General features: G+C 36.2%; 3 protein-coding genes and 1 non-coding gene across 4 annotated transcripts; 2 read left to right on the forward strand and 2 right to left on the reverse strand.

Annotated features, from left to right (window-relative positions):
• Positions 1 to 2,616: 2,616 nt before the first annotated feature.
• Positions 2,617 to 4,232, forward strand: LOC103827601 (lipid phosphate phosphatase 1). The gene is made up of 2 exons (XM_009103116.3): positions 2,617 to 2,952; positions 3,193 to 4,232. Exons 1-2 carry the CDS (start codon positions 2,902 to 2,904, stop codon positions 4,090 to 4,092), a joined length of 951 nt encoding a protein of 316 aa, XP_009101364.1. The 5' UTR covers positions 2,617 to 2,901; the 3' UTR covers positions 4,093 to 4,232.
• Positions 4,144 to 6,681, forward strand: LOC103827602 (amino-acid permease BAT1). Its single transcript, XM_009103117.3, has 8 exons — positions 4,144 to 4,592; positions 4,671 to 4,931; positions 5,015 to 5,033; positions 5,108 to 5,327; positions 5,405 to 5,586; positions 5,661 to 5,950; positions 6,021 to 6,150; positions 6,221 to 6,681. The coding sequence occupies exons 1-8, from the start codon at positions 4,411 to 4,413 to the stop codon at positions 6,566 to 6,568; spliced, it is 1,632 nt and encodes a 543-aa protein (XP_009101365.3). The 5' UTR covers positions 4,144 to 4,410; the 3' UTR covers positions 6,569 to 6,681.
• Positions 6,682 to 7,681: 1,000 nt separating this feature from the next.
• Positions 7,682 to 7,755, reverse strand: TRNAN-GUU. Its single transcript has one exon. It is a non-coding gene; the product is annotated as a tRNA-Asn (tRNA).
• A 969-nt stretch (positions 7,756 to 8,724) lies between these two features.
• LOC103827603 (E3 ubiquitin-protein ligase RHA2B) lies at positions 8,725 to 9,748 on the reverse strand. Its single transcript, XM_009103118.3, has one exon. It carries the CDS (start codon positions 9,483 to 9,485, stop codon positions 9,030 to 9,032), a length of 456 nt encoding a protein of 151 aa, XP_009101366.1. The 5' UTR covers positions 9,486 to 9,748; the 3' UTR covers positions 8,725 to 9,029.
• Positions 9,749 to 13,946: the final 4,198 nt, after the last annotated feature.

Here is a 13,946-nt window from a genome sequence, read left to right on the forward strand (position 1 = left end):
CCGTCCCATTATTTTATTTTTGTTGAGTTTTAGTCAAACTTGATCTATCAAGTTTATCATCTATATTTTCTCACCAGGTCAACTCTCTTGATATGCCAATAATAATACATGACCTGATTATTTAATTCGCTGGGCGAAGAAGATTACGACAATTTTTAAGATAAGTAAATAAATATCAATGAACATATATTGAGAAAAAGCAACTAAGCAAGTAACGTCCATTTCAAAACTAACGTTACGTTTTGGTCAAAAGAAAAACTAACGTTCGTTAATTTCATACAAACGAACGATAAGATCACATATGCTTCCAAAAGAGGTTGTTTTTGACAGAGATGTGAGGTCTGAAATACCAAAAATAGTTAGATACTTTCCTTTCATTTCTTAAGGAAAATGATCGGGATGTATCTACACATACAAATACAATGATACAGAACTAGTTCGTGGATGGTCCACCACGTTAACATTTCATGGAAATAAAAAAATGACTTATCCACTTCATATATTAATAAAACATTTGGCGATAAGATAAATAGAATTAAAGAACAGTTGCATAAACATAATATGATGAATTAAGCTTGAATTGGATCAAAACTGGAACATCTAATTGTTGAAGAGAATAAATAAACTTGTGTATTCACCTTCTATAAAGACTGGTTTGTAGAATCGACCTTTTTCTTTCTATATCGTGAGTGAATTTTACGATCAAATATACAAAACAGACGTGAATGCGTGTGCGTTACAGAGTGATGATATGATTAAACGACGTTATAAGCAAAAATGAAATGCAGAAATGAAGGAAACAAAAAAAAATAGTAAAGGTAGGTCCAACAAATAAACAGCTAACTTTAGCTGGCAACAAGCTTCACTCTATCGCACACTTTTATTTGTACTTATTAAGTATTATTCGTTTTACAGTTTTTTTGTAACTTTTTGGTGTCTCGGAGGCCGAGATGTCGTTCAAAACCTTCGAATTGACTTCTTCTTTTTTACATACCTTAAAAATTTATTTATTTACCTCAAATAGAAAACCTTTTAAAACCATTCTCTCATTAGCAAGACAAGAATTACATGAATATTGTTTTTGCAGACTGTGAACTGAGAAGCATTCTTCGCTGTCTTCTTTGTGTTTTCCGGCACTAAACAAAATAGGTGTGTTGTTGAGTCGTGAGTGCAAAGGCATAGGCAATAATCAGGTAAAATCTGTAAAGTATAAGAAGTTCATAATGTATGCAAGGAAAAAATGTATCGCCAATTTAAGCGTGGGCCAGGAAGAAGCCCACCACTTACTGGACCCACAAACCCCACTCACTCCACACAGGCAAAATAATCTACATTTTTTTTACTCATCATTATTTTTGCGTTTGTATAGTTATTTTTACTATTCTTTTTCCAAAGCAATAAATACTACACATTATGGAGATATTACTGGTTAGTGAAGATGCAAAGAATATGGAAAAAGTTAACCATAAATTGACAGTTTTGTAAATCTTTTAATTTTTAGTTAGTGTATATTTGTTTTAAAGATAGAAACGGATAAAATCCCCCTTAATAGGAAATTAATCATTTGAGAGTCCAAGTGATAATAATCTTTAAAATTTTCAGTTGAGTATTTAGTTTTTTTTTTAAACAGATAAAATTGAAACGGAAATTTGGGTAACAAGAGTGATTTCAAATTTTCAAAACAGTTAGCTAAACTTTAAAAAGTTAAGTAAAGGTTTTAATTTGGAATAAATATTTCGGCTAATCTAAGAGAACAAATAGGGAAGTTTCAAAATTTCTGAAGACTTGAAAATAAGGAAAATCGAGGTTTAAATATTTAATTAGACAATTTACTTAATATACTTATTTCTTTGTATACTTGTCTGAATAAAATAAATGAATAAAAAATATTTTTAAAGAATTAGAGATGGAACGGGAAATGAAACAATTTCTTGAAATACCCCCAAGGCTAAAATAAAAACAGAGCATCTCTCAGGTCAGAGCAAGTTGGCAACGTACTCCAGAATAAAACCAAACAGACTTGTGACTTTTTTACCTGATTACTTGACTTCATCCTCTTTTTGGCACTCACAAACAGTAATTTCTACTTTCTCCATCAATGAGATCCAATTTTGGATTGCTTCATTTTCTTTTTAGCTAAAAGATATTTTAGATTCTCTCCCTTGGGGGGGGGGGGATCTTAACTAAACTGAAATCTGATTTATATTCGCATTCATCTAAAAAAATCAGTGCCATATCCGATAATGTGATATCTAGAATATACCAAATTATAACAACAAGAACAATATCAGTTGAAAGAAGACTGACGAGTTTGCATGGAATCTGAATTTTCCTAGTAGTTGTGATTTGCGAATGATTCTCAGTGCACTTGAAGAAAATGTTTCCAAACTCTGTGCGCTTAATTAGGTGCGAGTGTTGTCCCACATGGCAAAGAGGGATAAAAGGCCCACCACATATTCGGCTAATTAAAAGCCCATGTAGATAGATATTCCCAACCTCAGGCCCATATATGCTTTGAAATATTTCTTAAAAAAAGGTAGGACCCACGCCACGCGGTGCGGAAGAGAAGGCCGAACTAGGCCGGTAAGAGAAGTCAAAAAAGTCAAACACGAAAACTGCATTCAATCTAACGCGACGAAGAAGAAGAGGAGTAAGTTACATCAACAACCCCCCTGTTTCTGTAAACCGTCCAGCAGAAACACGACAAACACCTCTATCAACATTTCCGACAAAAAGTTGCGAAAATTTAATAAAGACAAAACGCGTCTTCACCCCATTCCCATCCCTCCTCTTCTTCTGCAACTACTCTCAGTTTCTATTTTTGGTTCCGTTCCGCACTGCGCTTGTAAACCTCGATCTCTCTGTAGTGAAGAAGCGTTAATCAAAATCTTCATTGTTCCAATGGTACTTGGATCACTTTTCGCTCCTCTCAAGTTTTGGGGAAATACTCAGGTAAACCTAATCGAGACTCTCCTCTCTGTTCGTCTTCTCTTTTCAAAAAGAAGAAAATGCCAACTTGCTAAGTTAGGTTAAAGTCAACGAAAATATAGTTAATGGAACAGTACAGCGAATCAGACAGACAAAACTGGCTGTATGTATAGAGCAAGTCTTGTCGTGGTAATAACAAAGTAATGATGATAATATACTGAGAAACTGCCCGATTGAGAATGAATCGCATTCCGTTATTAACAGGAACAAGAACCGCAGAGAGGGAGGATGCAGGAGATAGATCTCGGCATTCACACAATAAGAAGCCACGGAGGAGGTCTCGCCTCCAAACACAAGCACGACTGGATCATTCTCGTGATCTTGGTGGCCATCGAGATCGGCTTGCAACTCATCTCTCCTTTCTACAGATACGTCGGTAAAGACATGATGACAGATCTCAAGTACCCTTTCAACGACAACACCATCCCCGTTTGGTCCGTCCCAATCTACGCTGTCCTGCTTCCTATCATAATATTCGTCTGCTTCTACATGAAGAGAACGTGCGTTTACGATCTACACCACAGTATCCTCGGCTTGCTCTTCACCGTTTTGATAACTGGTATCATCACCGACTCGATCAAGCTAGCCACCGGACGTCCTCGTCCTAACTTCTACTGGCGTTGCTTCCCTGACGGGAAAGAGCTGTTCGACGCTTTGGGCGGTGTGGTATGCCATGGTGAACCGGGAGAAGTCAAGGAAGGTCATAAAAGCTTTCCTAGTGGACACACGTCTTGGTCCTTCGCGGGACTTGGCTTCCTCTCGCTCTACTTGTCTGGTAAACTCAAGGCCTTTAATAGAGAAGGACACGTGGCTAAGCTCTGCATTGTCTTCGCGCCTCTCCTCGCGGCTTGCCTCGTGGGGATATCGCGTGTGGATGACTACTGGCACCACTGGCAAGACGTATTCGCTGGAGGTCTCATTGGTCTCTTTGTTGCTGCCTTTTGTTATCGTCAGTTTTATCCCAACCCTTACCATGAAGAAGGATGGGGTCCCTACGCTTATTTCATAGCAGCACAGGAACGAGGACAACAACAAAACGGAGATGCGTTGAGAACAGTGTCTCTTGAAAACATGGAGTCTGGCACTTCCACTGCTCCAAGATGATTTTTTTTCTTTTTTAAATTTCATTATATGCTATTTTATTTTTTGGGCGTGGTGAGTGTGTGTGGATGCTATAGTTTGCATGTGTGTTAACTTCTACGTGTACTCTTTTACATTTTGTAAGTAAATCAACGCTTTTTTGACTTGAGAATCTCGAGATTCTAGTTTGAACAGCTGTTTTGCTAAAAGAAACAAAGATGTCAAAGTTATAGAGTATGGTACTTTGGTCGTATCAAGCCACCTACCAATAAATATTTTCTCTTTTTTTTTTTTAGTTTAAACTTTAAACTAAAAGAAAATGGAAAAAGAAAAAAAGGTTGGATGTTTTATATGTGTGTAACAGAAAAAATATCTCATTCGATTCGTACATCTCAACAACCTTTGGAGGGAGGAGCAACTATGGGAGGATTCTCCGGTGATCAGTCTTTAACTCCCTCCATGGACTCCGGCCAAGCCCGACTCAAGGAGCTTGGCTACAAGCAAGAGCTCAAGCGTGATCTCTCGTCTGTCTCTATCTCTTTCACTTCTTTTTTATTGTCTTAGTGGTGAATTTTCTTTGCTAAAACATTTTGACTTTTAAGGGTATTCTCCAATTTCGCCATCTCCTTCTCCATCATCTCGGTGCTCACGGGGATCACTACAACGTACAACACCGGTTTGAGATTCGGCGGCACGGTTACTCTGGTTTACGGATGGTTCGTGGCTGGAGTGTTCACTATGTGTGTAGGGTTGTCGATGGCTGAGATCTGCTCCTCGTACCCAACTTCCGGTGGTCTCTACTACTGGAGTGCTATGCTCGCTGGCCCTCGATGGGCTCCTCTTGCCTCTTGGCTGACCGGCTGGTGCATGAATCTTTGCTTCTCTTCTCTTTCTCTCTCGATCATTAAGCAAGCGTCTCTCTAATTTCGTGTGTCGGTTTTTTCAGGTTCAACATCGTTGGTCAGGTGTAGTATGACAATTTCTGACCAAACTTTACTGTGTCTGACTAAAATACAAAGATTGTGTTGTGTGTTTGCAGTGGGCAGTTACTGCGAGCGTTGACTTTTCTCTAGCACAGCTGATTCAAGTGATCGTCCTTCTCTCCACCGGCGGTAAAAACGGCGGAGGATACCAAGGATCGGACTATGTAGTCATTGGTATACATGGGGGGATCTTGTTCATACATGCACTTCTCAACAGCCTCCCTATCTCCGTCTTGTCTTTCATTGGACAGCTGGCTGCTCTCTGGAATCTACTAGGTACCTCTCATCTCTTTGTTTGTGTGTTTTAAGTCTCAAAAAAGAATAAGTAACCAAGTAAGTATCTCTTATTTAAGGGGTTCTGGTGCTTATGATCCTGATTCCTGTGGTTTCTACCGAGAGAGCCACAACTAAGTTTGTCTTCACTAACTTCAACACTGACAATGGACTCGGCATTACAAGCTACGCTTACATGTTCGTTTTGGGGCTCCTCATGAGCCAGTACACCATCACAGGATATGATGCATCTGCCCACATGGTGAGTGTGGGTTCTGTTTTTATGATTGTGTTAAGCTTTTCTTGATAGTGTAATGAGATAAAAAATTGTTGTAGACTGAGGAGACAATTGACGCAGACAAGAATGGTCCAAGAGGAATAATAAGTGCAATTGGGATATCAATACTGTTTGGATGGGGTTATATATTGGGCATAAGCTATGCTGTCACAGACATACCTTACCTCCTGAGTGAGACCAACAACTCTGGTGGGTACGCCATCGCTGAGATCTTCTACTTAGCTTTCAAGAGCAGGTTTGGGAGTGGTACTGGAGGAATCGTGTGCTTAGGCATTGTTGCCGTTGCTGTGTTTTTCTGTGGCATGAGCTCTGTCACCAGCAATTCTAGGTATGTATGTCTTTGTGTTTGGTTTTGAGGCTTGGTGGATTTTGATCATATGTATATGGGATATGATCAGGATGGCGTATGCGTTTTCGAGAGATGGAGCTATGCCATTTTCTCCATTATGGCACAAAGTGAACAGCAGAGAGGTTCCTGTTAACGCGGTTTGGCTCTCTGCTTCCATATCGTTCTGTATGGCCCTCACCGTAAGCCCTCCTCTCTCTCTTCCTCTTCTTTGTGTCTGTATGTGTGATGTGATGTGATATAAACTGGCAGTCACTGGGGAGTATAGTGGCGTTCCAAGCAATGGTGTCGATAGCAACCATTGGACTGTACATAGCATACGCAATACCGATCTTTCTAAGAGTGACGCTGTCACGCAAAACCTTTGTGGCTGGACCATTCAGCCTTGGGAGGTACGGAAAGGTGGTCGGTTGGGTGGCAGTCATATGGGTTGCAACCATCTCCGTCCTCTTCTCACTTCCCGTGGCATATCCTATAACGGCGGAGACACTTAACTACACTCCCGTGGCAGTGGCTGGCTTGTTGGCCATAATCCTCTCGTACTGGCTTATAAGCGCCCGCCATTGGTTTACTGGTCCAGTTTCCAACATTCTTAGCTGAAACAACTTTATAGTATTTTGGGGTTGTTTCATGTTTGTTTTCTATATTTATAGTAAAGGCATTCAAGATGTAATCTACCGTTTGATATATACAAACAAACAATCATCATCTCCTTTTTTTTTTTTTGAACGGCAAATTATCTCATATTCCTTGTGTTTTTACAAACAAACAACATCATCTCATATTCCTAATTTCCCGTGGACTACCGGCTAAAATGAGCCTTGTTAAAATAATCTTTTTATTTACTTATTTTAATTTGAAATGGATAGTAAAGAATAATTTTCCCCAGCAAAATATGAAATAATTACCTAAGTAAACCATATATTGGGTCAAATTATTGAACCATTTTCAAAAACCAACTCATTCGGTTATTTGATGGTAAACCAGGCATGGATTATTTGAGTTTAGACCCGACCGACTTGACCCATTCATATATATTCGAAATCAAATTAAAATTTGGAACAAAATTTTTTCGAATGAAGAACACATGTCAAAAATTCAGATTTTTTCTTTCTCAGCATTGTCATCCTTTTCTACTCGTATTGAGTATAGCTTTGTAGTATTGGATATAACAGGGTGTTACTTGTTATAGTATTTAACACTTTGTAGAACTGATTATGTTTGTTAACAAATAAATGTTGTAATTTAGCTTACTGGATAAGATTTTGATATTGATATAAATTAGTTTATATATGTTGACGAAATATACTAAGGCGGTTATTCCAAAAACATACTAAAAACTGTTGATATTAGATAACCGGTTCATGGCGCGGTTCTCTAATAATTAAACTGGTTTCGTTATCTAATAATTAGGAAGCATATAATATATTATGTTAAGTTACAATTTAAAGAAAAATGGTAATGTATGTAATTAGTTTAGTAAGAAAATGATTTTTAATTATAGGGTGTGAGAATAGTTATGGTGTTGCCATATAAAAAAATCACATTTTGGTAAATGATACATGAGGATAAGGTTAGTTTCTAGGAATGCTCTTGTTATAATACTAAGGGGATCAGAAACATAGTAAACTATAGCTTGTCTAGGATAACTTAGAATAACTGTAACATTCATCCTCTCATAAGTCATAAGCCTGGAAATCAATAAAAACAAATCGCTAGAAGGAGGGGTTGAACCTCCGACCTTGTGGTTAACAGCCACACGCTCTAACCAACTGAGCTATTCCAGCTTCACGTTCAGATAATTCCGTTATTTCGTATTTTTAATCCTACCTAGTTGTTACTAATAAAATGGACCTCAAGGCTCAAACTACAACATGGTTTTCTTTCTTCTAGTCAAGAGAAATGTTAAATCAGCCTTATACTCAACTTGCATATACCTACATTAGACACAAGTCCACTACTTCCAAAATTCAAAACCTATACTAACAATTAAAAAAAAACTACTTAGCTGCTTTCTGGTTTGTTCAATTTATAGTCCGTGCAAATTACAAATTTCTACCGAGTCATGACTCTAGATTATTTCGCCTAAAGCTTTTCTTGTTTGTTTTTCAAAATCCTATTCAACTATTAGACTCTTCTACGCTTAACCAATTATATCTGGAAAAAAAGGAGGAAAGAAGTAACTGTATGTATGATATTGTGATTTCTTGTGTGGGAAATATTCTGTAGGATTCAACTTGTGCACTACATTACACACAAGTAGTCCACTATTCCAAAATTCAAAACCTCACGTTTTTGTAAGTAAACAAATGGAGACACTGCCCACTTTGGTTTTTAAGTCGAATATTTGTGATTCAATAATTGACTTTTTGATGTGAAAATGAGATTACTTGCAGAATTTGAGCTCAACAAAATGACTTGTTTAACCATATATTCAAACAGGGAGGCATGTGATTTGCCAATTCCAAAGTTTGTTTGTTTTCCTTATAATAATAATTGAATCTTCCGAGATCCGAGTAAGTAAAGAATAAAACTTTGTGTTTCAGATGGCTATTGTGTTGACTTGTGTGTTTGGTTAATATATTTTAATTAGGATTAGCTTCCGGTTGGGTTGGGCTTAGTCTAAGGTAAACTTTGGAATTAACTCCCAGAAGGAAGGCCCTATGGCATTGAACTTATGTGCAAAACTATAGACATGGCAAACGCTATTGCTGATGTGTTTAAATACAGGACTGACCGAGGTCATATCCAAATAATTTGAAAGCTCACAAATGCAAAGCTTTTAATTTTCCTAAATCTTAACAAGACACAAATCTTAACGCAAAAGACTAACAACACTTCTCATACTAAAGATTTACATCAACACACACTGTCCGAAATTTTTAAAAACAAAAAAGGATTCGAGATTCCTAAAAAAAGAAACGAAAACATATATATATATATAAAGAAGTGAATTTCGAAAAATCACACCCACAAGAAAAGAGGAGAAAGCAACGAGATCAAAAACACCCAAACTCTTCTTCTCTCTTTCCTTTTTTTTTTATCATAAAAAAAAAGAAACTCAATGAGAAGCAGTGGCTTGAGAGCTCTGTTCACCTTCTCCATGGCCACGGGCAAGCAACGTAGATCTACAAAGCGGGCAGTTAAAATTAAGATGTTGTAACCAACCTTCCAAACAGTGTTTATGGAACACGTGTCTGCAATCCAGCTTCCTCACTTCTTCTCCGGTCTTAAGCGTAGACAAACACACGATGCAGTCCGAGGCGGCGTTATCAACGTAGCTGTAGGAGAATAGTCTGTTGAGTTTGAGCTGGTCTGCGAGTACGGCTAGGTTCGCGAGTCCTGAAGTAACGGAGGCAGAAGCAGCAGCTTCGTCGACAACGGAGAGATGAGGATTAGAGGCGGAGAAGCGGAGGAAGAAAGAGCGGACGTGTTTGAAGAGAGTAGCGAGGAGAGCGACGAGCATCAGAGGGATTGAATCGGAGGAGACGTCGGAGAGTTGACCTTGTAACCCCATCTTCTTCTGATGTGAGAGTGTGCTGCTGCTGCTCAATCTGATTCAGTTTTAGGGATTTGCTATTTTATTTTTCTCCAATCTCATCTTCTCTTTATATATATGCAAGAAGATGAGAGAGAGGAATGAAACACAGGCCACGTGTTGCGGGACCCGTCTCTTTGCTTTTATGTTAACCCTATCAACATCAGTCCTTTTCATTTTCTTCCATCTTCATACTATTCACCCCTTATAATTTTATTTTATTACAAATGTGCCCAAAAGATTTAGTATTTTCATTCCCCCCCCCCTCTCCTAGGACCTTGACTTTTTCGGTTATATGAAATTAGAGAAAGTCAAAAGCGGTTCATGGTTGAAATTCACACGGAAGATGATGATGACGCTATTCTAACCTTTATTTAGCTACTCTGTATTCCGAAAGACCAACCAAATCAAAAGGCCTTCAAAATTTTGGGTGTAACTGGTTATTCATAAAATGAATATTATGAATTAAAGAAATAATTATTTTTGGAAAAAAAAAAATAGAATGATAGATTAAATGGAATAAAAACTGAAAATATTTTTGGAATGTCATTCTATTCATTCACCAAGGATTATGATCTTGAATAAAAAGAACAATATTTACAAATGATTTATTTTTTTGTTCCATTCCAAAAATAGAATATATGGAATTGTTTCTAAAATTTTTTTTATGATAACTGGTAAATATTTTTGAGAAACGGTCAATTCCAAATAATTTTATTCCACAAAATAGCATTCCACTTGCTTTGAGTTTTGGAACCAGAAACAAAAACTGAAAAAAATGATGGCATCTAATGTGTCACGGTTCTTGTGTTACGTGGAATTTCATGGTAACACTCAAATGTTTATTCTTATAAATCACATTAACTACACAATTTCAGTTCTAGACTAATCTCCGAAAACTATAAACTATACTATTAGTCCATTACTAAATACTTGTATGATGTTACTAAATACTTGTGTGATGTGATTGAATATGCAAAATCAACAGAGCTTTATATGAGAAATTAAAACGATTCAGATGATAATAAAAAGTACCATGTTTAAAAATTGTCGTCAAGATTCTTGATTACATTACATCTCTCTAATATCGAAATGCCCAACATGGAAATAGTTGTGATAGCCTCAACCTTCCTTGGATTATACACATTATTAATCTAAGCTAATTAGGTACTCTTTCACGTAAATAAATTAATCCATCAACGTTATACTATAATGATTTATTGAAGTGTAGAACATTGAAGAAGAAGCCTTTTACGGAATATAAAATGGAAATAGGCGGTTCCCGATTATTCTTAATTAACAACTGACAGGGAACCAACTAATTAATTATCCCCTTCCCTTCTGGTTATTCTTTTTAATTATTACTAGAGCTCAGATTTATTCATTTGTGGACTCAACGAATGATTTAGCACGATCCTCGCCTCGCTTCCCGTCTCCCCCGTGACACATATATATTTGTTTTAATGCTCTGTATATGTCCAATTATATGTTCTGTTGATGCAAGAAAACTCAAGTATTCACTTCGTGCTACCTATGAATGAATGATATTAATTTTTTTTATTTCATTAAACACTAATTCAATTAAAAAGACATGATTTTAAATATAGTTTAAAAAGCTAAGGGAGAGGTTTTAGGTGTCCCGCCGTCCAAAAAGATATGGAGATCCAAGGGACTCATAAAAATAGACACAAGTTGTGATTAAGATATCTGATGCCAATCAACGACAACCACATCGACTCTCTTTGACCTAATTATACCCTATTATTTGACCCCTCTCTCAATTTAACATCTTCGTCACGTTTTAACATCACCATAATTAGTGAAGCCTAATTGAACCACTCACCACCGTCCCCCATCTTGTCATCTTCATTCCGTGGTTGTGATTCCAATGGAATCTTTGCTATTAATAGTGTGTGCGTGTCTAATCCTTTATCACTCTTTTAATTAGATTTGTTGAATATATTAAAACATAAGGATTAAAATTTAGTATGTAACTCATATTATATTCTAAATATTGACATAAATTTCCTAAAGTTTTAAATTTAGAATCGACTATAAATAAAATCTGTAAATATTTGATCACTTGAATTGTAGGATTTCTACTGGAAGTAGATTTGTGTTTTTCCATACAGTGGTAGAGTGGAGATAGTCTGATAAGTAGTAAAACATATTTGACCTTCTGAATTTTTTAAAATTGTTTCACTTTTTTGCTAATATTTAAAATTAAATTTATTCCATAAAAATAGTAACTTCTATCAAGTTATAGCATAAAATAGTAAAATTAAATTTATTCCATAAAAATAGTAACTTCTATCAATTTAGAAAGTAGGTCTATTTAGCTAGAAATCAAAATTCAGCATGGTAATTGCAGATCTATGCAAACTTTTTAATAATTGGCGAACCATGACAATTTTTCCATGAGTTGCCAATTATCTCCTTTATCCACACCTTCCTCGTTACCTGCTACCCGGGTTGCTCGTAAATAATTAAATTTGTATTCAAAACGCAACACACTTAGCGAAACCGGCTACATTCTTTTAAAACTATGATATTAGTTATTGCAACCGGATGTATCTATAAAAATTAAAGAGAGAAGAGTTTTGATATATTTTACAAGTAACCTGCAACCGGCAGTTATGACTATTTATTAGTTTTATTTTTGAACCTATTGAAAAAGTAAATAAGTGTACAAAATTGGTTATATTTTTCCAAATTGGTGAGAGAAGAGTTGTAAGATATTTTTAGAGAGGAGAAGTGAAGAGAAGAGGAGAAGATATTTTCGGCGAGGATAAGATATTTTTGAAGAGGAGAAACCGTCGTTGCCTATACATAAAAACCGGGTACAACTAATAGAAACCGGATTTGAGTATATACATAAAAACCATGTACAAAGTATAGAAACCGGATTCGAGTGTAATTGTCTGAATATTATTTTTGTCGACTTACAGGGACTTCGTTAGGTGAACCCGGTGGAGATGAGTAATGGTTGAGATTTGCCAACATTTTTTCTCTTATCTTACGATTCTCGTAGTCACCTACTCCCTAGGTTGTTTGGAGGAACCAGGAATTGAATCTGAAACTTTTTTTTTCATTGGGAGAAAAAAATCAAAAGCAAAAATGAAAGAAAAGAAACAAACTTTGCTTGAAGAAAACATAAGAAACAGAACACATGTTCGTTATTACACACATGAAAGAAACGACAAAGGTTGTTGTAATAAGGAGAGAAAAGAGACCAATTTTAATGGCGGTGACTCGGAATCCACATGATTTGAGGATGAGACCGATGCTACTTGCTGTACTTGTACTCATCTACTCCCGTAGGTTATTTGGAGGAACTGAGAATTGAGACCGATTCGGGGAATAATATTATTACAGATCCCTTTGGTTTTTTTGCATAAAAGAGAAAGAAAGTCTTAATTCTTTGCATTATTGACACTTTTTGTGTGCAACCGTCTGTTTTAAGTAATCACGTCTCACGTGTAACAGATACTGTACTTTGCTTTTCCTATATAAATAAAGACTGTCTTGGTATTACCTAAAAATGTACAGTGTCTTACCCATTTACCTAATTATCTCCTATATTTTTGCTATCTAGTGCAAATCAGTATTAGTTCAACAAAAATCATCATAAATTATAACAAACATAAGCCATTAAATTGAGTTAAACCCAATTGTGTTCATTTGTTAATTTGGTTTTATATCCTCTTCCTCTATTTCATTTATTTCATTTCAGTTTTACAAATACAGACATCGATGCCAATAATAATAAAAATGCCAGGATTCGTAAGGTGAACATGTTTTCACATAAAGAATGCTATTCACTCACATAAATCTAGAAACCAAATTCCAGCTCCATTATTGGTAATTGATGGTCCGTGCTTTTTATGACCAATCGATTGGTCCACGTTCTTGTTTAATCAAACAATTAACAATATAATGCAAGTAAACATTGAAAAAGACAAACGAAGAAGAGGTGCAGAAATGACAAAAGAGGTTTGTATAAGAATTGCCAAACAAGCAAAAATAACGTGGTCCTATAATCTCACCACGCACCAACCAGTCAATACTCAAATTGTATTACAGGACAAATAACAATTTTTGTTTTTCCTGAACTGGTAAATCATCTGCTAAATTACAAAATACAAATTATAATTAAAATCGTCCTTCAGAGGAGCGTGGCGAAATGTGAACACAAGCACCTAGAAAGATCTGAGAGTCAAGTCTTCTCGAGTGACATGTGCAATGTGAACTGCATCAAGACGCGTTTTAGGGGTTTTATCGTTTAAATTTCTTAGCTATCAATATCATCACCAAAGTGTTTCATCATAGATCTCTCCAACAACAACAGCACATGTTATTTTATTCTAGGATTTGTTATAGGCAGTATAGAAGAAGACTCTAGAAGATCTAGGTACATTATGATGACTATTGACTAATGAG

Source organism: Brassica rapa, chromosome A06 (genome assembly GCF_000309985.2).
Source record: "Brassica rapa cultivar Chiifu-401-42 chromosome A06, CAAS_Brap_v3.01, whole genome shotgun sequence".
NCBI lineage: Eukaryota > Viridiplantae > Streptophyta > Magnoliopsida > Brassicales > Brassicaceae > Brassica > Brassica rapa.